We start from the raw sequence: 22,201 nt of genomic DNA, 5'->3' as shown, positions 1-22,201 counted from the left end.
ACATGAGAGTAGCCTCATCATTGATCACCAATAACGTCTATGGACAGTCACATTTATTTCCATTAAAAAACAAAGATAGAAACAGAAACTTAATAATGTGTCCCGATTGGAAACTTGACTGTTTCTACAATGTCCAGCGATGCAGAATGTTTTTTTCCCACTGCTACAAAGAACAAACACTTGTCTTGTCTTGTTGAAAACAGTGAGATTTCTAAAGCTGTCCAACCACAGACTGAACCTGGACGGAGTGGAAACTCTGGAGACACGTGAAAATGTTTTTATCCCCAGCAGCTGGCAGAAGAAAGGGGGGATTGCCCAGAAATACAAGGCGCCAGGCCTGGAGGGTCTTTTCCAAGATGACTTGAAGCTGACAGGACCGCCAAGTAGTCAGTGCAGCACCAGAATGATAATGCAGCAGGCTTTCTGTTGTGCTGCCTGGATTGAAACAACATTTACTTACTGCGGAGTGGAAGATGAACCACAATGAGAGCTCAAGTGTTTATTGATCTCCTCATCAGACATGGACACATAGTGATGTGCGAGTTTGAACGAATCGTTCAAAACCCGTGAGTCAGTTTAAGGAGTCATGTTTCTCATCACTATGGACAAATGGATCAGCTTTCACTGTGGGACAAACTGGAGATGTTTTAAAACATTATCTACGTCAGTGACATAAATGAAGGACTGAATGAGAGATGATTAAACATTCTTCATGAATTCATACAATACTTGGCAGAAGTAAATATAGAGGAACATTTGCAGTGAGTGATTCGAATTTGACGTCATCGAGCGCAACCCAACATGGCGACACCCTGGCTGCAAAGCAAACTTTTCTGACCACCGAGAGAAAAAACCTAAACAAAGAAACAAAGGGTAAATTAAGCTAAACTATAACGCTGGAAGAGGACACAATAGAAGACCTTCAATCCTACTTGGACGAGTGCTACGACCGTCTCGTCATGTCCAAGACTCTGCAGACCTCATCTTGAAGAGGAGCCGCGCTGAAAGCTCTCCAACAGCAGCTCCTTCACCTACAAACAGTTTGAGGACATCCTGGACAGCATCAACACCAAACTGTCCAGCTTCGATGCCGTCTCACCCTGCTGGAGGAGCTCCACCCTGGTGGAGGAGCTCCACCCTGAGTTTCAAGCTCTTCAGGACTCGCTGGAATTCAGCCAACAGCAGATGGCAGACCTGACAGCAGAGAACCAGGAGTTGAGAAGTGAAGTGAAACTGTTGAACCAGGGACTGAAGGACTGAACCAGGAGAACAAGAAGATGAAGGAATCATCCTGGACCTTCAAAGCAGGAGCATGAGAGACAACCTCGTCTTCGCTGGACTTCCAGAACGGGATGAGGAAAACATGGAAACATCACTGTGAGGATTCATGCAGGAGCACCTGAAGCTTCCTGTGGACACTGTGAATAACATCACCTTCACCCCCGTCCTCCGCCTGGGAGGGACACGACAGGACAACCAGTGCCCCCGTCCACCGCCTGGGAGGGACATGACAGGACAACCAGCGCCTGGGAGGGAGACGACAGGACAACCAGCGCCCCCATCCACCACCTGGGAGGGACACGACAGGACAACCAGCGCCCCCGTCCTCCGCCTGGGGGGGACACGATAGGACAACCAGCGCCCCCGTCCTCCGCCTGGGGGGGACACGATAGGACAACCAGCCCCCCCGTCCTCCGCCTGGGGGGGACACGATAGGACAACCAGCGCCCCCGTCCACCGCCTGGGAGGGAGATGACAGGACAACCAGCGCCTGGGAGGGAGACGACAGGACAACCAGCGCCCCCGTCCACCGCCTGGGAGGGAGAGGACAGGACAACCAGCGCCCCCGTCCACCACCTGGGAGGGAGAAGACAGGACAACCAGTGTCCCCGACCACCGCCTGGGAGGGAGACGACAGGACAACCAGTGTCCCCGACCACCACCTGGGAGGGAGATGACTGGACAACCACCACCTGGGAGGGAGACGACAGGACAACCAGCGCCCCCGTCCACCACCTGGGAGGGAGACGACAGGACAACCAGCGTCCCCGTCCACCGCCTGGGAGGGAGACGACAGGACAACCAGTGTCCCCGACCACCGCCTGGGAGGGAGACGACAGGACAACCAGCGTCCCCCGTCCACCGCCTGGGAGGGAGACGACAGGACAACCAGCGCCCCCGTCCACCACCTGGGAGGGAGACGACAGGACAACCAGTGTCCCCGTCCACCACCTGGGAGGGAGACGACAGGACAACCAGTGTCCCCGTCCACCACCTGGGAGGGAGAGGACAGGACAACCAGCGCCCCCGTCCACCACCTGGGAGGGAGAGGACAGGACAACCAGCGCCCCCGTCCACCACCTGGGAGGGAGAGGACAGGACAACCAGCGCCCCCGTCCACCACCTGGGAGGGAGAGGACAGGACAACCAGCGCCCCCGTCCATCACCTGGGAGGGAGAGGACAGGACAACCAGCGCCCCCGTCCACCGCCTGGGAGGGAGAGGACAGGACAACCAGCGCTCCCGTCCACCACCTGGGAGGGAGAGGACAGGACAACCAGCGCCCCCGTCCACCGCCTGGGAGGGAGACGACAGGACAACCAGCCCCCCCGTCCATCACCTGGGAGGGAGAGGACAGGACAACCAGCGCCCCCGTCCACCACCTGGGAGGGAGAGGACAGGACAACCAGCGCCCCCGTCCACCACCTGGGAGGGAGAGGACAGGACAACCATCCCCCCCGTCCATCATCACTAAGTTTGAACCCTTCAAGCAGAAAGAAGTGGTGAAGACCAGCAGGGAACTACGAGGGACGAGCTTCAGCGTAACGACCAGTTCCAGAAGATCTTAGACGTCTCTTGTTGTTTCCATTAACTGAGTATTAACCCCTCCAACACACACACACACACACACACACACACACACACACACACACACACACACACACACACACACACACACACACACACACACACACACACACACACACACACACACACTTCCACTCCTCATCGATGAGATTTGCTGCTGCTTATTCATGTTTTCTGCTATTGTTCTTACATACCTGCTACACACTTGCTAGCGACACACACCTGCTACACACACCACACACCTGTGACACATACCTGCTACACACTTGCTAGCGACACACACCACACACCTGCTACACACACCGGCTGCACACACCACACACTTGCTACACACACCTGCTACACGCACACACCGGCTACACACACACACCTGCTAGACACACTTGCTACACACACCGCACGCCTGCTACACACATCTGCTACACGCACACACCACACACACTTGTTACACACTTAATGCACATAGCTGTTACTCTAACCCGTCTACACACACCTGTTATACACACCTGGTACACACACATGTTACACACACCTGTAATAGACACCTGTTACACACACTTGTTACACACACCTGGTACACACATGTTGCACACACTTAGCACAGACATGTTAGACACACCTGGTAGACATATTTGTTATATACACCTGGTACACAAACCTGCTTCACGCTTTTTTCACACACACCTGTTACGGCAGGAACACAAACCCGACCACACGAACCTGTAACACACACCTGGTAAATGTGTGTGAGCCCTGAGCCTCTTTAGCATGTAGCATGTAGCATGTAGCCTGGCTCAGAGTTACGTGCAGAGTAGTTAAACTAAATCCTAGCAGACACCACTCGTGCTCTCTTGCATACTTGCTGGTGGTGTTGTGATGAATGACATCACGCAGTACTCTCTGGGTTGTATTGGGGATTTTTTTTTTTTACAAGTACTAGTACTCTGCAGCGTACTGGACAGTGCAGCCCTACTTTCCTCCTTTCTCTTGTTCTGGAAGAAAACAAAGCAAGGCATCTCGGTTCTGGTTCTGTAGATTTATCACAATACAACGATCAGCTTGTCTTTACTTCGGCACAAAGCTTCGGTTGTTTCTTTGTAGAAGGACTTCTGCTGCAGCGCCACGTCCCCCCCAGTGTTCTTCATCCTCCTCCACTCAAAACTGAAACCTGAAAGCTCGGCAGGTTTGTGATCCATTTTAAATAGCTTGATTTAACCAAGCATGGCCAAATCATAATGAGGGAGATGAACCTGAAAGAAAAAGCTTTCTTCTCCACTCTCTAACTCATGCTCCCGTCGATGCAAGAAGCAGCTGGAGCCCAAACATTTGAGAAGTGACCTCAGGATCCGACGCCCACCCGCCCACTCAAATTCCTCCATGAATCCACGCTAACACTGATTAGCAGACAAGGAAGGCAGCCAACATCGCAGCAGCAGCTGGATCCAGGGAGACCGTCCCCGGTAGCAGGCAGACGTGTGGACAGAGGGGGCTGATGGGTAACGGGGGTGAGGGGGCAGAGTGGTAGAAAGCTTGTCTTTGGTATGGAAATGTTAGTGCAGAGCAGAAATGTTTCACACAGATCGCCGGCGGCTATTTGGACACGTACTGCGTGCAGCGCCGCTCTCTGGCCTCTGGACACTCCGGGGAAATCAACATGCACACAGTCCTGCAGGCTACGCACTCAGGACTCTGCGCTCAGCACACTGCAGGCCCATCTAAAGCAGAAACCTGCCCAGAAGAGCAGCACCTCCATGTTTATTCTCAGCCACATTAAGTGGGTTTCAGGTGTCAGTCCAGATACGGTCACGAGGCAGAAACCCATCCGACAGCAGTTCTGATAGACCACAATGCACTGCTGCAGCCAGGAGACATGTAGCGTTCACCCCCTCACTGTGCTCTCAGCTGCAGCTCTTCCACCTACATGAATAACCCACAGCCCATCAGCAATCCACTATAGACATACGTGCAGCGAGATTCATGTTTCCAGGCGTCTGAGGACAAAGAGAAGAATCTCCATACAGGAGCCGGTGAACAGTGGAGAAAAACAACCAGGTTCACACTTTAATATTCAAGAGTTTCCCACTTCACCATCTTCTGTTCATCAAGGGAAACATGAGCAATGAACAGAGGGCCATGAGAATGATAGAACTAGAAAGTGTGGAAGGGTTTATCCAGGGTTCAGGAACATTTCTGACCCAAGAAGATATTTATGGCTCCTTCTAACCAGAGTCTGGACCCACAGAAAGGATTTTACACCGGCTGTAATGCAGCTCGTCATTGTTTTCATGTACTTTCAATTAGGGATGCTCTGATACTGATACCCAACAGTAACGTTCTCATTCTGAACAGCAGCGTCCTGCTGAATCTCCTCCTCTTCTAATATTGAGCGTGTGCACCTGGTCCGAACACCAAGGAGCAGGGGAACGCCCACGTCTCAATAAACCGACTTAAAACAACCAGCAAGCACAAAGCAGCATGTAAACAACAGTGGGAGGGTTTCTGCAGCAAATGAAATATTTCAATGTTGCTGCTTGTCCAGAGTGACAATCGTCTTGACCAATCAGCAGCCTTGCAGCTCCTGCTTATGGAACCCATTGTGCAAGTACTGGGTACCTGACGACAGATTGCAACTGTTGGTTGCAGTTGTTTCGTTACCATCCACGTTTGTCAGTTGGCCCGCTGCGGCACACCGCGCGGCGCAACTGCAGCTCAGGCGTTGTCACTTGGAATGTTGTCAACTAAACTAAGGCCTTAACCTCTTTCCCACCTCACACCCCGTCTCTTTTCACGCCACGCCCCCGACAACAGTTCTGACTGGTGCAGAAAATACCGTAACCTGCTGATATTCATAGGCAGAGCCGCTGCAGAGGCAGGCACACACACACACACACACACACATAGAGAAAGGCATTTAATAAATACTCAGCAAGTAGCTAACGGTTAGTGGTCATACTTCTACATAAACTTAAGACAAATGATGTTTATTATAAGGTCCAGTCAGTGATACACTTGTGTTTCTTCACTGTCTGTAGTTCCCACTTTACTTTCTACCTCGTACAAAATGTCCTGTATGGTGAGTCAGCAGATCATGAAGTATTTTCATTTGGAACAAAATCAATCATTATTTCTCCAGACGTGTTTAATCTTGTAGCATCCACCGTCTCCATCCACATCTTGTTTGCTGCATCTGACCTGAGACACGAAGAGAAAAGACAATGGAGGCGTTCAGTAAAAAAAAGTGTTAAAGTGTGATAAGTGATAGTGAGAGCGCCACTCTCCACCCTCAGTCATCTGGACTCAGCAGCTGGATGAAGAGCAGCAGCAGGTGGAGGTGAAACACCGTACCTCGACTGTTCCGCTTCAGGATCATCTGACATCAAATAAGAGTGGATTTAAGAGACACAACGTGATGCTTTCAGGAAAGATATCCCACCATGGATGAATTGAATAGAAATGATTCTGCATGTGTTTTATCCTTCTCCGTGAAGCTGAAAGGTTCAGCGCCTCAGAGCTCTTCACCCAGCAGTGGTGGAACCGTGTCAAGCATCATGCTTGTTTCTTAGGCCATGTTCAAGTGAAAACGCATCATGAAAACGCATCATTTTGCATTTGCGCGTTTTTCCAAATCGTTCTTGTAATTTTTGTTTCAGAAAAGATTCTCGTTCACGCGCTAAAGATCTGAAAACAATGTTTGCTTTACACACTCCGAGCACCGTTGCCATGGAAATGAACCGCCAAAAGTTGTTTCACATGCAAGTTATCACTTATCACATGCCTTTGACGATAAGACAATTAGATTTTGAAAACCTGGTGATGTTTCACTCCGTTCTGTTTAATATTCAGATTGTTTTCTGAAAACACAAATCCTGTTATTTACACTTTATCTTTACTAACTCTTTGTTCAGGTGATGAAGAAACAGTAAGTTTTTAATTTTTAATATAAAACTGTCTCAAGGTAAAAGCTGAAACTCTGCAATACCAACATGCTCCCAGCAGGGGGAGGTGTTTTACTTCTCTTAATTCAGGTGACTGTTACTGCAGTATTACTGACATTTTATGTAATTGAACTACTAAATTGTATGAAAATGTGTTTAACTATTAAAACCCCAATAATTCCCTGTTTGAATGTGTTTTAGTTGATGTACAATAAGAAGAAAAGTACGAATGAAATGCAAAAGTATGTTTACGTTCAGAAAACCTTGGTATTTGGAGCATTCCTTCAATTCAGGTGTTTGTTTGGGTGGAGGAAGTGGTTTCTTACATATCCTTTATATCACCAATTTCCAACCGTTCACCTGAGGGACCCACATTTTCACCATTGAGAAGCAACTGAGAAAAAGCCTGATGTGCATTTATTCATACACCTTAAGCTCCGTGCACACGTTAAAGTGAAAGCACAAAACCATCAGTGTTGAAAATGCAACTTTTTGAAAACACTCAGGTTCTGTTGCCATGTAACCAGACGATGGTGACACTTCCGGGAAACGCTCGGGTTCTTTCCTGAGGAGACGGCAGAAGTGCCACAAGTGGTGAAGTTGGTCAGTAGCTGGACGACAACGATGGTGGCCGCGGCTCGCAGTCCATATTGTAGTTGTAGAGCTGAATCCCCTCCGACTGTCCTCTGTCCATACAAGTATCTGTGGATGCCCATTGAGCACGTCTACAGCATTTTGTTCTTTGTGCGCTGTACGGCATTATTACAAAACCAACCTATAGGGGCAACTTGTATGCTAACTTCCCTGTTTTCAGCGTTTCTTCCGTTGCCAAGTGAACATGTTTTGGTGGGGGGCCGGCCCCTCGCTGCAGGCTACATGTTGATGCTCCTCAAACCGCCGTCATACGACACATTTCCCGTTGGTGTGCAGTTTCACTCAAAGCCAGAGACACTCTGAACACAAAGCGCACAGAGGAAATGGCTCCAGTCTGCTCAGGACAGGCCGGAGAGCTCAGCTTTATTCAGTTTGGACTCATTTCAGGATACAACCGTTTCTGTGGAGTCACGACTGACCACAGACCACTGAACATTCCTCCAACAATAAATACAATATAGAGCCAAAGTGTGGGCCTGCAGAAGCAGTGATGTGCAGTGAACAGCAGAACAGAACCTCCTCACTCCTGCAGACACACTAAACTTTTCTTCATCAATTTAATTCTTTATGTTACAATACATGCACATAAAACTGTGTTCGAGTGATTCAAAGTTTCAATCTGCATTTCTTTGGATCACCTGTTCCACTTCACGTGATGAAACATTCCCATCAAGACAAGGAAACGCTATCAAGCTCTCAAACCGTTCAGCATGAGTATTAGAATTTATTTTAAAAATGGCGGGAAGATTGTGGGCGAGGCCACTCAGTGCAAAGCAACTGCACTTTTTTCTAAATGAGTGAAATACTAAATGAGTAAAGCAGATATATGGACTTTCTAATAGGTGCTGGTAGCTCACAGCACAGTCACATTAAAACCATCTAGTCTCTGCTGCTGTGTTTAAACGCTGCTCACGCCAAACGCCAAACTGCTTCCTGCTTGAGACGAGAACTGATTCACGACAGGAGGAAGGTTGGATGAAGCGTTTGAAGCTTCTGTAATGGGCAAAGACAAAGAGCCACTGGAGTGTCTTCTTCACCAGACTGATCGCAGTTTGACCTGTACCTTTATTATGAAGTGACTCTTAAAGCAGCAGTGAGTCATGTGACCTCCTGAAGATCTTCCTCTACAGTGATGATGATGAAACTCAGCCTCATTTTCTTCTGCATGGGTTTTCAGAGTTGAAATGAGGAGCGACACTCTTGCAGTCCGTGTGTGTGTGTGTGTGTGTGTGTGTGTGTGTGTGTGTGTGTGTGTGTGTGTGTGTGTGTCCTTTATGAGCTCCAGCGCCACCATGCCACCTTCATGCGGTCCCACACGGCGTCTAAAGAGTCAAAGGCGGGGCGAACGTCCAGGATGGAGAACTGGTAGTTTTCCTTGTTGACTTCTCCGTCGTAGTAATCGATGATGTAGCGCACCTCCTTCCCACAGCGGTCGATGATCCAGTCGTGACGGTCGAACGGTAGCTCGTACCTGCAGGGACACAATCAAAGCTTAGAGTTGAATTGACCTTTGACTAAGCCCCGCCCACAAACTAAACAACAGCATCGAACTACCAACTGCCCAGTCTAAGACAAATATCCTCAGAGAGACTCTGAAGGGAAGCACCAGAGCCGAAACACTTGACTTGTTTCTGGGAGATTAAGGTCCAGAAATGGTCTCATGAGGCTCATGCAACAGAGACGAGGTGTCCCGAACCTCACAAACCTCCTCATACAATGTCAATCACATGGCACAAGCAGCCGCGAGCTCCCTTAAGTTAGCCAGCTAGCTTATTTGGTGTACACTGAGAGCCGCTGGTATCACCGTTGGTAGCTAAGCGAAGCTGTCTAGCACCTGTTGAGGCTTGGTTTCTACGCTGCCGGCTTCCATGTCAATATGCAGTCAGCTGCGACAAAGACTCAGGCGATGGAGACGCTGGGAGTCTCGACTTGTTGGTGGAGTGAAGAGTGTCGCTCACCCCATCCAGTGACGCAGGCGGGCCCGAGGAGAGAACTCCTTCGCTTTGCCTCCAAACCTCTTCAGGGTCGGCCCACAGGGACACTCACTGCCAGGAAACAGGAGCAGGAGGTCAGGGGGAGGAGCCTGATGTGGCGGCTGGTGTGCTGGCTGCTTTTATTGTGGTGGCTGCTTTTGTTGTGGTGGTTGTTGTGGTGGTGGTTGATGTGGTGGTGGTTGATGTTGTTGTGGTGGTTGTTGTTGTGGTTGATGTGGTGGTGGTTGATGTGGTGGTGGTTGATGTGGTGGTGGTTGTTGTGGTGGTGGTTGATGTGGTGGTGGTTGATGTGGTGGTTGATGTGGTGGTGGTTGATGTGGTGGTGGTTGTTGTGGTGGTTGATGTGGTGGTGGTTGATGTTGTTGTGGTGGTTGATGTGGTGGTGGTTGATGTGGTGGTGGTTGATGTGGTGGTGGTTGATGTGGTGGTGATTGTTGTGGTGGTGGTTGATGTGGTGGTGGTTGATGTGGTGGTGGTTGATGTGGTGGTGGTTGATGTGGTGGTGGTTGATGTGGTGGTGATTGTTGTTGTGGTGGTTGATGTGGTGGTGGTTGATGTGGTGGTGGTTGATGTAGTGGTGGTTGATGTTGTGGTGGTTGATGTTGTGGTGGTTGATGTGGTGGTGGTTGATGTGGTGGTGGTTGTTGTGGTGGTTGATGTTGTGGTGGTTGATGTGGTGGTGGTTGATGTGGTGGTGGTTGATGTGGTGGTGGTTGATGTGGTGGTGGTTGATGTGGTGGTGGTTGATGTGGTGGTGGTTGATGTGGTGGTGATTGTTGTGGTGGTGGTTGATGTGGTGGTGGTTGATGTGGTGGTGGTTGATGTTGTGGTGGTTGATGTTGTGGTGGTTGATGTTGTGGTGGTTGTTGTTGTGGTGGTTGATGTTGTAGTGGTTGAAGTGGTGGTGGTTGTTGTTGTGGTGGTTGATGTGGTGGTGGTTGATGTGGTGGTTGATGTTGTGGTTGATGATGTGGTGGTTGATGTTGTGGTGGTTGATGTGGTGGTGGTTGATGTGGTGGTGGTTGATGTGGTGGTGGTTGATGTGGTGGTGGTTGATGTGGTGGTGGTTGATGTTGTGGTGGTTGTTGTTGTGGTGGTTGACGTTGTGGTGGTTGACGTTGTGGTGGTTGACGTTGTGGTGGTTGACGTTGTGGTGGTTGTTGTTGTGGTGGTTGACGATGCGGCGGTTGCTTTTATTGTGGTGGTTGATGCGGCGGTTGCTTTTATTGTGGTGGTTGATGCGGCGGTTGCTTTTATTGTGGTGGTTGATGTGGCGGTTGCTTTTATTGTGGTGGTTGATGTGGCGGTTGCTTTTATTGTGGTGGTTGATGTTGTGGTGGTTGATGTGGTGGTGGTTGATGTTGTGGTGGTTGATGTGGTGGTGGTTGATGTTGTGGTGGTTGTTGTGGTGGTGGTTGATGTTGTGGTGGTTGTTGTTGTGGTGGTTGATGTTGTGGTTGTTGTTGTTGTGGTGGTTGACGATGCGGCGGTTGCTTTTATTGTGGTGGTTGATGCGGCGGTTGCTTTTATTGTGGTGGTTGATGTGGCGGTTGCTTTTATTGTGGTGGTTGATGTGGCGGTTGCTTTTATTGTGGTGGTTGATGTTGTGGTGGTTGATGTGGTGGTGGTTGATGTTGTGGTGGTTGATGTGGTGGTGGTTGATGTTGTGGTGGTTGTTGTGGTGGTGGTTGATGTTGTGGTGGTTGTTGTTGTGGTGGTTGATGTTGTGGTTGTTGTTGTTGTGGTGGTTGATATTGTGGTGGTTGATGCGGCGGTTGCTTTTATTGTGGTGGTTGATGCGGCGGTCGCTTTTATTGTGGTGGTTGATGCGGCGGTTGCTTTTATTGTGGTGGTTGATGCGGCGGTTGCTTTTATTGTGGTGGTTGATGCGGCGGTTGATGTTGTGGTGGTGGTTGATGTTGTGGTGGTTGATGTTGTGGTGGTTGTTGTTGTGGTGGTTGATGTTGTGGTGGTTGATGTTGTGGTGGTTGATGTTGTGGTGGTTGTTGTTGTGGTGGTTGATGTTGTGGTGGTTGATGTTGTGGTGGTGGTTGTTGTGGTGGTTGATGTTGTGGTGGTTGATGTTGTGGTGGTTGTTGTTGTGGTGGTGGTTGTTGTGGTGGTTGATGTTGTGGTGGTGGTTGCATTGTTCTCACCCAGCATGCAAAGCTTCCCACTTCAGGATCTCCTCCCAGGCCTGCTCGTTGTTCCGATTGTGGATTTTAATGATGTTGCCCATGTCGTCAGCGGCCAGGTCGTCATCACGCCAGCGCCACCTGCAGCACAACAGTTACTTCGATTTTAATCCAAACCCTTGAAATCTCCCAGAAGTCAGTTTTCAGAGTTTTGCTGTTGTTGGTATGGTTACTGTTGCTGTTCCTGTGGTGGTAGCTGTTGTTGCCGTTGTTGTTGGGAATTATGGTTGGCTATTAGCGTTAAAATTACTGAAAGTAATAGATTACTGAAAGTAATAAATCACTGGAAGTGATACTGGGAAATGCTTCCAGATATTTAGAGAAGAGATCCAGGCCTCATTCACATGTGGAAATAAATCATGTCTGTGGCCATGTGACCACCGTGTCACCAGAACCAGGCCGACGCTCTGACATCATCAAACCTGCGACCATGGAGCTCATTAGTCTCATGGTGAACACGCAGTGAAGAAATGAGAAGCATGGAGGCGACCGGCAGGAGGAAAGTCCAGCACTGTGGTCAGCTGACCAGGTCACATGACTTCTGCAGAAGATGGAATTGTGAGCCTTCTCCTCCTCCGCCGACTAAAAACCCTGTTTGGTGAACCACCGTGACATCAGAGTCAAACATACGTCATCATCTTCACAGTGACACTCGGTTCAGAAGCAGCCTGGAGTTTGTAAAACACTACGAGTTCACGTGTTTGACGTTGTAGGAAAGTGTCAGCAGGAGAATCAGTCACTTGATCTAATATGTGGAACCACACGGTCACAAACATCAGATCTGATCTGAGTGACTTTTTTTCTTCATCACATTGTGGTGTGTGTGTGTGTGTGTGTGTGTGTGTGTGTGTGTGTGTGTGTGTGAAAACCATAACAGCACCACCTTTAACCACCATCCTGTTTCTGCCATTTTCATGTGAAGAGACGTTCAAAACGTTGGTGTGTGAAACGTTTCTGAAACAATAACGAGGCCTTTTCATTTCAGAAGCGTTGTGTGATGCAGTTTTTTTACATTTCACCCGTCGTCTGTTGTTTCTTTGAATAACGGGAGTTTGCAGTGACGTTGAAAGTGACGGCTTCACGCCTGCAGGCTGTTTATGATGGCGGCTAATGGAGGTTGTTGGACAGGAACGGACCCTTTGCGTAGCATGGCGTTCCAGAACATCTGCTCGGACGGGTAGACCCAGTTCTTCTCTGCTCCGTGACGGGGAATCGTGGACTCCTCTCTTTTGACGGACAAGTCGAAGGGCTGGTCAGGAGCTGGGGTTTGGTTTGGAGGAGGCATCTAGAACCCAAACACCACAAACCGTCATCAACATGGCCAACATTGAGGGTGGGAAACACACATTAATTCACATATCCACCATTCTGACTCCACTGATGTCGATACCAGTATCAAGTCCGATACTGCGTGGAGCAAAATCCCCGATACAACCCAATGAGTGCTGCCTAACATGCGTCAGCTTCGTCGCCAGCAGGTATACAAGAGAGGACGAGTGATGTCCCTGGTTTAGAGATTCTTTAATATTAACGAGAATAACAAGACAGACTGTAAATGATGTTCTGACAAAATATGAAGAGGAGGAGAAAGACAGTTAATACAACATCAGTAACTTCACCACCAGAGACATTTGGACCAGCAGAGTGAGAATGACGTCCCTCAGTAGTTTAACTGATCAGCACGGAACTCTGAGCCGTGCTACATGCTAAAGAGATGCAGGGCTCACACACACACACACACACACACACACACACGCCAGCGATGCTACATGCTAAAGAGATGCAGGGCTCACACACACACACACACACACACACGCCAGCGATGCTACATGCTAAAGAGATGCAGGGCTCTCACACACACACACACACACACACACGCCAGCGATGCTACATGCTAAAGAGATGCAGGGCTCACACACACACACACACACACACACACACACGCCAGCGATGCTACATGCTAAAGAGATGCAGGGCTCACACACACACACACACCAGCGATGCTACATGCTAAAGAGATGCAGGGCTCACACACACACACACACACACACCAGCGATGCTACATGCTAAAGAGATGCAGAGCTCACACACACACACACACACACACACACACGCCAGCGATGCTACATGCTAAAGAGATGCAGGGCTCACACACACACACACACACACACACACACGCCAGCGATGCTACATGCTAAAGAGATGCAGGGCTCACACACACACACACACACACACACACACGCCAGCGATGCTACATGCTAAAGAGATGCAGGGCTCACACACACACACACACACACGCCAGCGATGCTACATGCTAAAGAGATGCAGGGCTCACACACACACACACACACACTCCAGCGATGCTACATGCTAAACATGATTAAAGTTAGGGCGGCACGATCCATGTTTTTAGACTTCCGATCCCAAATTTGGATATCTGCCAATACTGATACTATTCCAACACCAGAGCTCTGTTTGCTTTAATATTATTATTATTGTTGCATTTACATGAGGCTGTAATAAACTCCTCTACAGTAAAGCATGAAATGTATGAATGTATGCATGTACTCTCTCAAAAGACAACTTGAGGTTAGTCGGAGGTGAGAAAAGGAAACAGTACAAACTGCTTTGTTCACTTCAGACAATGTCTAAATGCCAGCTCCAGTGGAGGAGCTGCTGGTCATTGTTTGTTGTCGGGGCTGTTCTCCTGGAGAGCTGCAGTTTTAAAACGCTGACGTGGGGCGGCAGACCAACACCTCGCTGTACAACGGCTTTGCAAACATCCATGTTGACGTTTGGCTTTGCGGCGTTTTGAGCGTAAAATACATCCAAACAGCAACATGTCATGAAAAGTTGGATAGCACAGTGCTACTACGCTAGCCTACAGAGCAGGGAAACACTGTGGAGTCATTTCAGCAACAGTAAAGCAGACGAGGTTTCATGGATGGGAGATTGGTGACAACTACATATAACGTTGGTATCACAACCCGATCTGATCCCACCACTAATGACTTGTAAGACTTAAATGTTAAACACATCTTCACCGTTTCATTTCAAATCCAATCTGGTGGAGTCAAAATGCAGAAAATGATGTTTACTTACAAATATTTATCAACTTGACTTTGCATTAAGTCCTATTACCAGAAAAATATTGGGTCTCCATTTCATTTTGTGTCATTTCACTGCAGATGTCTCACTTAAAGCCTTAACATACTCTCTGCAATGCACAGCTATGTTCAGAATAATAGCAGTCCAACATGACTAACCAGATAAATCACTGTTTTTGGTATAAAACATAATAATAAATGGAAAATAATTTACCAGCAGGTGTAGTAAAGTCAGAGGAACCAACAGACCCAACTTTGATGATAAGAATACTCCTGGCTCTGTGTAATTGACTAATTAAATAAAAGGGACATGTTCAAAACAATAGCAGTGTGGAGTTCAATCAGTGAGATCATTGATTATGTGAAAGAAACAGGTGTCAATCAGGTGGCCCTTATTTAAGGATGAAGCCAGCACATGTTGTGCATGCAATTCTCTGTGAAAACTGATGAAAGATGGGTCGTGCCAAACATTGTTCAGAAGAAAAGCGTGCTTTGATTAAAAAGTTGATTGTTGAGGGGAGAACGTATAAAAAAGTGCAGGAAATGATCGGCTGCTCAGCTAAAATGATCTCCAATGCTTTAAAATGAAAAGACAAACCAAGGAAGACTACCATTGGAATGGACCGAAGGATAGTCAGAATGGGAAAGACTGAGCCAAGGGTCTGCTCCAGGGAGATCAGAGACGGTCTGAAGGGACCTGTGAGTGCTGGGACCATTAGAAGACGCTATGTGAGGCTAATCTACCAGCAAGAAGCCCCCGCAAAGTCCCACTGCTGCAAAAAAGACATGTGCTGAAGAGGATTGAATTTGCCAAACATCATGTCGACTGGCCTCTGGAGAAATGAAGAAACATTTTGTGGACTGATGAAAGTAAGATTGTTCTTTTTGGATCCAGTTTGTCAGACGACCCCCAAACCCTGAATACAAGCCCCAGCACACTCTGAAGCTGTTTCTCTTACCATGGTGTCGGGCCTTTATATCGCATACCAGGGATCATGGATCAATGTGGATACATCACAATACTTGAGGTCATGCTGCCTTATGCCGAATGTGAAATGCCCCTGAAATGAGTGTTTCAACAGGACAATGACCCCAAACATAGCAGTAAGCAGACAAATCTTGGTTCCAGACCAACAAAATCGAGGTTCTGGAGTGGCCAGCCCAATCCCCGGACCTTAATCCAATTGAGCACTTGTGGTGTGACATAAGATTTGCTGTTCTGAGGCAAAACCCCAAAATGCAGAGGAATTGTGGAAGGTTGTCCAATGTTCCTGTTCAGAGGTGCCAGAGGTTGGTTGACTCCATGCAGCACAGACGTGCAGCACTCATCAAAAACAGGGGTTATTCAACGAAATATATTATTACTAATTGTCAGGATTGCTAAATGTTAATATTTTTTCAGTTTATTTAGTCAATATTTGAGTTTGTAATGAGAAATGCCGACACTGCTATTTTTTGAACACAGAAACATCACCTTTTCCTTCATATTCTGTAAAGTAATTAAATATTGATACTTTTTCCTTCATGATTTGTTGTGCAACACCATGTGCAGCGTTCCTAATGAAAGAAAATAAAAAATATAAGGATTTTGAGCTTTATTCACTTTTTTAAAAACACTGCTATTATTTTGAACATAGCTGTACGTGTGTGAAACGTGCTGTGACGTCAAAATCGTCATCCGCCCCTTCACGCAGGGTCCGCAGCGGCCCCACTACGGCCCCGCATAGACGGCGCGCTGCCGACTGCACAGGTGATCCTCCACGTCTGAACAATCACAAATTAAAAGTAAATAAAGATAGCCCGATGGCTCAAAACGTCTGAAATGCCCGCCGGGACTCAGAAAAACAGTGGACCAAGTACCATGTTTGCCGGGTTGATGTCGTCTTTCCCTCCTGCTTTCATGGGACACGCCACAAAGTCGTAGGCTCGGTCCTGGTGGACGGGTCCAGCTTCCGCCTTGTGCATGGGACAGTCAGGCGGAGGAGACACTGAGGGAGGGAGCACACCAGAGACTGAGCTGCTACCATGTTATGAAGCAACTCCAGGCCAACAACAACCACAATGTGGAACCATGTCAACTAATCAAAGCTTGTTGTTTTTTGGTTTGTTTTAAAAAAAATATTTAATTCACATTTTTTTTTTTTGGTATTTTCAATATTTTAAATGAAAGAAAAAACAAACAGCCATCGACAGAACGTATGTAATGGAGGTAAAAACAACAACAAAAAAACTAAAAACTAAACAAAACCCAAAGCAAAACAAAAACAAGGTCGGCGAATCAACACATCTGTTGACTAAAACAAACCAATGTTTCTGTCATAATGTTATTTTCACAGTTTAATCTCCCCAACATCTTCCCACACGCCACCGTCTCCATCACTTGTGTTTCCCACTCAGTGTGGAGGACTGAGGCTCCTCACAACACCTCAGGATGGCGCCTGCACACCCCATCAGCCAGGTTTTAATGTTCCAAAGACGTGTTTGTGGAACTGTGGTACCAGTCTTGGTGACCTGGGAAGTTCACAATTCAACCATTTGCTCATACAATCTTAAACATTTTCCCATCAGGGGTGTGTGAGTCACCAAATATCTGTCAAGCCCAGCTCTTCCTATAAAGAGCTTATCGCTGCTCCAGTGTCTATTCTGAATTTGCTGCGATCCAAAAGATCGTACAAAGTTCTATTGAAATCCCCACCCATCATAATTTGACTGTCTTTCTCCCCCAATACGATGTTAACCTCATTAAAAAAGGACGCGTTTCTCAAGGACTCAATCACGTCTCATTTTCAATGCTGCATTTGGTCCTTAAAATGTGTTTCTTGAATATACGCAATATCTGTGTTTTTAAATTTAAGATACGAGTATTTTTTGGAGTTTGCTCAGTGCGCTACAGCATTAATATTCCATGTCACTATATTGAAATGTCTGCTACTCATTACCTTCAGAGTGTATAACTCACCCTCCTTTTACCCTTGTTCAGGACATTGTCTCTCATTATAGCCTCACATATTAATATATTCTCCTGCCATCATAAAAAAGAAAATAAAAACACGTCCAACGGGAACCCAGAACAGGGACACGTAAAAGACTGAAAATTAACAAGTCAAAAAACACTGCTTTAAAAAAAAGAGCATAGCAATAAGTGCAATAAGCCTTGGGTTTAACGTGATTCTGGTCCGTGTCGGTCCCTTCTGCTCCAGGTACACCTGGGCCCACAGGCCCCACCTCCACCGTGGCCCCACAGGCCCCACAGGCCCCACCTCCACCGTGGCCCCACAGGCCCCACAGGCCCCACCTCCACCGTGCCTTTAAAACATGGTTCCTCTCCTTCATATTGATGTCAGTCATTCGGTGTCCATGTTTCAAAGACGTCGGCCTCCTTTGAGTCAGTGAGGCTCAGTCTCCTCCCGTTCCAGGTGAACCTCAGGACTGCCGGGTGTGTTTCACCTGATTGTCCCACAGAGCGTTCATTACCGGGGAGAACCGTCTCCGTCAGTCGGAGTGTTCCTGGGTCATATCCTCATGGACACAAAGAGTGCAGTCCTCCCATCGTATCCCTCCCTCTCTTGTCGTAGCTGTCAGAACTTTCTGCTGGGCCGTGTAGCGTACCAGTGTCACCAGTACCACCTGCAGGGGGCGACTGTCGTCGGCTCCATAGTGGCTCGACTTTCTGCTTCAGCAGTTTGTGCTCATTAAGCATGCCAGCGTTGCTTTCTTCCACTTCAGAAATGCGACTTTCACATTTGGATAACACTCACCTTCTTTGTTCATAATGTCCCAGTCCTAATAAAAGTTGTTCTGAGTACTGATTTCCCTGATCTGATGCTCATGTTTTCTTTGGAAATTAACCTGTAAGGTAGTTTTATGGATTTCAAAACTCCATGAATATATGTATATCTACATAACTGTTAGTCGGTGGTCAGTTTACCATAGCTACAATAAAAAAAAAACACAAAATGTCCACGGTGCAAGTCGACATCTGAATAACTGGTGTGCGAATAACTGGATATTGAGACATCAGTACACATTCTCACCTGTCTGAGCTTGATGCATGGGACACTCTGACGGTGGAGACGCTATGGAAAGCACAAAGAGTCAAGTTCAAATGAAAACCAGAGACATTAAGATGTGGTTGTTGGACCTCACGCCACTCCTCTACCTTTGACGGGCTGAGCTTGATGCATGGGACACTCTGACGGTGGAGACACTGACAAAGGGAGACCAAGGCGGACCAGATGTTAACACAAGGTCCCCACAGAGGGCGGAATGTTGTGACAATAGCCCATAAAGCTGTACCTTTGACAGCAGGAGCCTCTTGGTGCATGGGGCAGCCCTGAGGAGGAGCAGCCATCATGGCCTCGGCCCTGACCGTCAGAGCAGCCGGTGTGGAAACGGAGGCTCCCATCCTGCCCGTCCTTCTGGGGAGAAAAACATTCACATGGTCAATGTGGATTATTGGTGGATGTGTGAACGTCACCACCAGCACAGAAATGTGTTGTCAAGCAACCTGTCTGTCTCGCTCAAATCGCTCCACGTCGGCGCTCAAGTTCTGCTGTGCAAAGCCCAAATGTGACAGACACAGTTGTCCACTAAGCACAGAAATTCGGGGCGGGCATTTACCGTATTTTCCGCACTATAAGGCACCTAAATACCTCAAATTTTCTCAAAAGCTGCCAGTGCGCCTTATAACCCGGTGCTCCTTATATATGGAAGAATTGCTCTACTGGAGACTGCTATTTGACAGCTGAACAACCAGAAGCTTTTATTTTGACAACTCTAACTTCACAACCGGATCTTCAGAGCGGACGACACTCCACACAACACCTTCATCACTCATGGTTGCACACCAACATTCTAACAAACCAAAATAAACTAGATGAAATAATGACTCCCTAAACTGGGGAACAAAAACACATAAACACAATCAACACAACACCAAGCCCAACAACAACCCACAATAACCTCCAACAACACAAAACATGAATTCCCATCATGCCTTGCATCCTGAGCTCCTCAGTGCAGCCGATAGCTGCAATGAATTATGGGAGTTTCTGTTTGTGGTGTTTTAAATGCAATTATTGGGGGTTCTATTTGGTTTGTGGTGTCGGTAATAATTGTGTTGTGTTGTGTTTTTGTTGCTTAGTTCATGTAGTTTAGTTTATTACCGGTAGTTGTAAGTTGTCAACCAGCAGTGAAGAAGGTTTTGTGTGTAGTGTCCTCCTGGCATAGGCTGCAGGTAGGACTATCAAAATAAAGTGTGTGCACCTCTCTGGGTGTTAGAATCAGTGTAAAATGTAACTTAATGGCTTTGAGCTATAAAGGTTGCTGACCACTGGTCTATTCCATGTGCCTTATAATGCGGTGCGCCTTATATATGAACAAAGTTGTAAATTATGTCAATCAATGTAGGTGCGCCTTATAATCTGGTGCCTTATAGTGCGGAAAATACGGTAATTGTGATTGGCTGCTTCGGATTCTGGAAGTGTTTCATAACAGAAGAAGAAGCAGAAGAAGAAGAAGAAGCAGAACAAGAAGAAGCAGAACAAGAAGCAGAACAAGAAGCAGAAGCAGAAGCAGAAGAAGCAGAAGAAGAAGAAGAAGAAGAAGAAGAAGCAGAAGCAGAAGCAGAAGCAGCAGAAGAAGCAGAAGCAGAAGAAGAAGCAGAAGCAGAAGCAGAAGAAGCAGAAGCAGAAGCAGAAGAAGCAGAAGCAGAAGAAGAAGAAGAAGAAGCAGAAGCAGAAGAAGCAGAAGCAGAAGAAGAAGCAGAAGCAAAAGAAGCAGAAGCAGAAGAAGAAGCAGAAGAAGAAGCAGAAGCAAAAGAAGCAGAAGCAGAAGAAGAAGCAGAAGAAGACGCAGAAGAAGAAGAAGCAGAAGAAGGAGAAGCAGAAGCAGAAGAAGAAGCAGAAGAAGAAGCAGAAGCAGAAGAAGAAGAAGAAGCAGAAGCAGAAGCAGAAGAAGAAGAAGCAGAAGAAGCAGAAGAAGCAGAAGCAGAAGAAGAAGAAGAAGAAGAAGAAGCAGAAGCAGAAGAAGAAGCAGAAGAAGAAGAAGCAGAAGAAGAAGAAGAAGCAGAAGAAGAAGAAGCAGAAGAAGAAGAAGCAGAAGAAGAAGCAGAAGCAGAAGAAGAAGCAGAAGAAGAAGAAGCAGAAGAAGAAGCAGAAGCAGAAGAAGAAGAAGCAGAAGAAGAAGCAGAAGAAGCAGAAGAAGAAGAAGCAGAAGAAGAAGCAGAAGCAGAAGAAGCAGAAGCAGAAGAAGAAGCAGAAGAAGAAGAAGCAGAAGAAGAAGCAGAAGCAGAAGAAGCAGAAGCAGAAGAAGAAGCAGAAGAAGAAGAAGCAGAAGAAGAAGCAGAAGCAGAAGAAGAAGAAGCAGAAGAAGAAGAAGCAGAAGAAGAAGAAGCAGAAGAAGAAGCAGAAGCAGAAGAAGAAGAAGCAGAAGAAGAAGCAGAAGAAGCAGAAGAAGAAGAAGCAGAAGAAGAAGAAGCAGAAGAAGAAGCAGAAGCAGAAGAAGAAGCAGAAGAAGCAGAAGCAGAAGAAGAAGCAGAAGCAGAAGAAGAAGAAGAAGCAGAAGAAGAAGAAGAAGCAGAAGAAGCAGAAGCAGAAGAAGCAAAATATATACGTTGTCAGGAGAATTAAGTTAGAAGGTCTTTTTTCATATCACTGTGGAGAAATCCTGTGTTTTCAGGTGCAATACAGACGAAGTCATGTAGAATCCTGTCGTTCTCATTTCAAGGCATCTGTGCTTATTAGCTCTTCAATAAATCTGAACTAAAAGTACTTAATTTGTATTTTCTTCATTTATTTTCAGACAATGTGGGTTTACAGTCCTTTAAAGTGGTAATAAATAGGTCCAGGGGAGTCGTACTATCAATATAACTGCTACATCTAGTGGACAAACATTTTTTTGTGCAGGGGGCGCAGTGGAGTCGCTATCGTCCATTTATCGTTATCGAGGTGAACTGCTCAATACACCGTGATGTTGATTTGAGGCCATTTCGCCCAGCCCCGGTACAGTGCTGAGTCTTCTGCCTATAACCACGAAGAAGCTCATCTTGAAACCTGCTGCTATTCCAACAATGGTGGAGGAGCTGAGAACCACCATCATGAGAGGTGACGTCAGCTCAGTCCAAGAAATCACTAGAATTTCACAAGTTTTGAGTGTTTGTACTGGATCACCCAAATTATTATCCTACATGAGCAGAGGAGGGACTGAAACATGAAATATAGACAAATATGGGTCCTTTAAAGGAGACGAGAGTCGTAGTGTGGACTCGCCACCTGCTCAGAGCTCAGGGAGTCAAGCCTCTCCCCAAACCAGTAAAAAAAAGTAAGTTCAAGGTGTCTCTGCTGAGAGACTTTAGTACAGAAATAACTTGTTTTAAGTAGTTTATAATTCACATTTTGCTCTGCAATGGCCCCACCTTTTGCAAAATAATGAAAAGAGTAGTAATAACAG

General features: G+C 47.1%; 1 protein-coding gene across 2 annotated transcripts in view; it reads right to left on the bottom strand.

Annotated features, from left to right (window-relative positions):
• Positions 1-7,799: 7,799 nt before the first annotated feature.
• Positions 7,800-22,201, bottom strand: part of hccsb (holocytochrome c synthase b) — a 15,985-nt gene continuing 1,583 nt past the window's right edge. The window contains exons 2-9 of one of the 2 annotated variants that reach the window (XM_080515453.1): positions 19,049-19,170; positions 18,912-18,959; positions 18,787-18,828; positions 16,613-16,740; positions 12,782-12,930; positions 11,607-11,726; positions 9,415-9,501; positions 7,800-8,927 (exon numbers count right to left, since the gene is read on the bottom strand). In XM_080515453.1, the coding sequence (XP_080371579.1) occupies positions 8,729-8,927; positions 9,415-9,501; positions 11,607-11,726; positions 12,782-12,930; positions 16,613-16,740; positions 18,787-18,828; positions 18,912-18,959; positions 19,049-19,157 (882 nt within the window). In that variant the 5' untranslated portion in view covers positions 19,158-19,170 and the 3' untranslated portion in view covers positions 7,800-8,728. The remainder of the gene's footprint in view (positions 8,928-9,414; positions 9,502-11,606; positions 11,727-12,781; positions 12,931-16,612; positions 16,741-18,786; positions 18,829-18,911; positions 18,960-19,048; positions 19,171-22,201) is intronic. The other variant, XM_080515454.1, reaches the window with a different exon arrangement.

This window comes from Blennius ocellaris (assembly GCF_963422515.1).
Source record: "Blennius ocellaris genome assembly, chromosome: 19".
Taxonomy (NCBI): domain Eukaryota; kingdom Metazoa; phylum Chordata; class Actinopteri; order Blenniiformes; family Blenniidae; genus Blennius; species Blennius ocellaris.
The sequence above is the reverse complement of the archived record's forward strand: the minus strand, read 5'-3'. Positions and strand labels throughout refer to the sequence as shown.